The sequence below is a fragment of the Gasterosteus aculeatus genome, chromosome 1, assembly GCF_964276395.1.
Source record: "Gasterosteus aculeatus chromosome 1, fGasAcu3.hap1.1, whole genome shotgun sequence".
Lineage (NCBI taxonomy): Eukaryota > Metazoa > Chordata > Actinopteri > Perciformes > Gasterosteidae > Gasterosteus > Gasterosteus aculeatus.
Genome location: NC_135688.1, coordinates 6592327 through 6594522, shown reverse-complemented (window position 1 = coordinate 6594522; position 2196 = coordinate 6592327). Strand labels below are relative to the sequence as shown.

Below are 2196 nucleotides of genomic sequence, written 5' to 3'. Positions count from 1 at the left end.
GCACACGCTACCCAAGGGTTTATTTGCTTGATCCTCCTCCTCCTTCTATCGTCTGACACTAGTTTTCATTGCCGTGTTGCTCCCTCTGCTGGCTGCAACAGCGAACACGGCACAGAGACAATATGCAAACCCCGGGTTGGCTGGAGGAAGAGAGACGGCATCGAGTGCTGAGGGACATCAGCAGAGGGCGCGGGGGGCAGTTCTTTGGTGAATTTAAACAGGAAGTATACGTTAAAATTGACCATTGATCTCGATATGATTTCTGCAGGGCTCTGGTTTCTTAAGAATTCTATGCTTTTTGCCTTTCAAGATTCCGTTTTATCATTCAAGAACCATGATGGTGCAGTGCTGGATTGTATAGCATGCTACTTAATTTACCAGTAATATTACTGTGCAACGTACATAACTTACAAATAATGGCATCTAACCGTCAATTCAATACTAGTGGTAAGAACAATGATATACACATGTCTACATTACCAATAACAAAACCAGGTGTGATAAACCCAGATAATAAATTATGAAGTCCCAAATACAATACAATAATTTATTACTTGTTGCTTGGAGATAACACAACATAATGTTAAACTTAAGAACATGAAACCTCATGCATTGGATCTTTTTTCAGTAGTACAAGTACAATCTTAATGCTGACTATCCAACTCTCCAATTGCTTCATGGTTCTCTTCATGAACACTGGTGTGAAAAAAGGTAAAAAATATCTTCCTCCAGCCCATAACATTTGCAATGCCCTCCATGTCGCTGGTAAAGTCGTCACAACGATTCCTCACAGTTTGCTCCCAAAACTTCTCAGAGTCGCAGATCTGTTGTAGTACAATCAGAGCAAAATACAAGGGATATTTACAGGTGTTATCACTGTAGAAATTAACGAGCAAAAAGGTACATGGTGGTAAGACATCAAAATAGAAAATTACACAACATTTAATCCAAACCGTTTCCTGTTGTAAACCTATAAAACATTTTAAGAGGCTCTCACCTGTCTGAATCTATGCGAAACCTGTGCCAGCCGTGTCACGTCTGTCAGCTGTAGGAAGGACAGGATTTTGAGCACCATGCCATTCGGTAAGCGCTCCAGGTAATCAAACTGTCCTTGACAAAGCGATCTTGTGTATTCTAGGATCCTCTGCCCGAAAACTGCCTCAACGTTTTCTAAATATTAGGAGTGGAAAGCACAGTCTGAACATGAAATTAATAAAAAAGTACAGTAACACTGCCAGACAAAAGTATAAAAAGGATTCCCACAATCACAGAGATAATGCAAGGTCTTGGCATGAAAAAAGTTGCTGTTCTGATGAAAAACCCACGCTGTAGCATTTTCTGAAGCAGGAAATTGTCGTGGGAAACCTTCAGCTCGGTGGGAGTAGCTCCCTGGCACTCAAGTCTTATAGAAATTGTCCATGTTCTCCATATTACCTAAAGTTAAAAAGAAATAAACACTGAGAGCACAGTGAAAATAATGACTTGATTTACGCAAGGAGAACCTTACGTTGGACATCCAAAATACAATTATGTAACATAATAACATATTTAGTTAATAACGAATCACCTGTGGCATGGTGGACTTTAACCTGCTCTTTGTGTCTCTGCTATTTGTTTCATATAGATTCATTTCACAATTGGTAACAATCATTTTTACAATATCAATGGTTTACCTTAACAGTCATTTCAACTTGAAATGTAAAATATTTCTGGATGTATAGAAGTTGTTTCTCATCTTACCAGAAAGTAACTAATGCTTGTCTACAACGTAAAAATATGAAGGCCATCAAGGCATTATTTAAAAGCTAGCATTAAGTTAGCTAATTAGTTAACGTTAGCTGTTAACTGAAGGCGAAAACTAAGTTAGCCACAGATATTCTTCTAGACTGTCATTAGTAAATAGGAACAAATACTCAACCTCAATATTGGTAATTAGAAGTTGGAAAAAATCTTTTTGAGGAGGGGGACCCTGTCCACTAATTTGAAATAGGTGCTCCCCAAGTAAGGATGCCATTTTGGACGCAGCACTGTTACCATGACTACTCATAAGCAACTGATATAACATTATTGATTCAACTGTGGTGGAATCACTTTGCAGTGTTTTATTGTTGTATGAGTTGATGACAATGAATAATGTTGGAAATGTTTTATTTTTAATAAATATTTTATTGTTGGATGTTTCTATTTTGTTTTTGT

General features: G+C 37.8%; 1 protein-coding gene across 1 annotated transcript; it reads right to left on the bottom strand.

The window, feature by feature from the left end:
- Positions 1-533: 533 nt before the first annotated feature.
- On the bottom strand, positions 534-2192 carry fbxo36a (F-box protein 36a). Its single transcript, XM_040176582.2, has 4 exons — positions 1919-2192; positions 1326-1434; positions 998-1170; positions 534-824 (listed from the first exon to the last, which is right to left on the bottom strand). The coding sequence occupies exons 1-4, from the start codon at positions 2063-2065 to the stop codon at positions 645-647; spliced, it is 609 nt and encodes a 202-aa protein (XP_040032516.1). The 5' UTR covers positions 2066-2192; the 3' UTR covers positions 534-644.
- Between the last annotated feature and the right edge of the window lie 4 nt (positions 2193-2196).

Excerpts from the sequence above, each read along its gene's own strand:
- fbxo36a (XM_040176582.2), bottom strand. The coding sequence starts at position 2,065 with ATGTTATATCAGTTGCTTATGAGTAGTCATGGTAACAGTGCTGCGTCC. Across the intron at positions 1,435-1,918 it reads TTCTAATTACCAATATTGAG|GTAATATGGAGAACATGGAC; the intron begins GTTGAGTATTTG and ends TTTTAACTTTAG. Across the intron at positions 825-997 it reads TTTCGCATAGATTCAGACAG|ATCTGCGACTCTGAGAAGTT; the intron begins GTGAGAGCCTCT and ends GTACTACAACAG.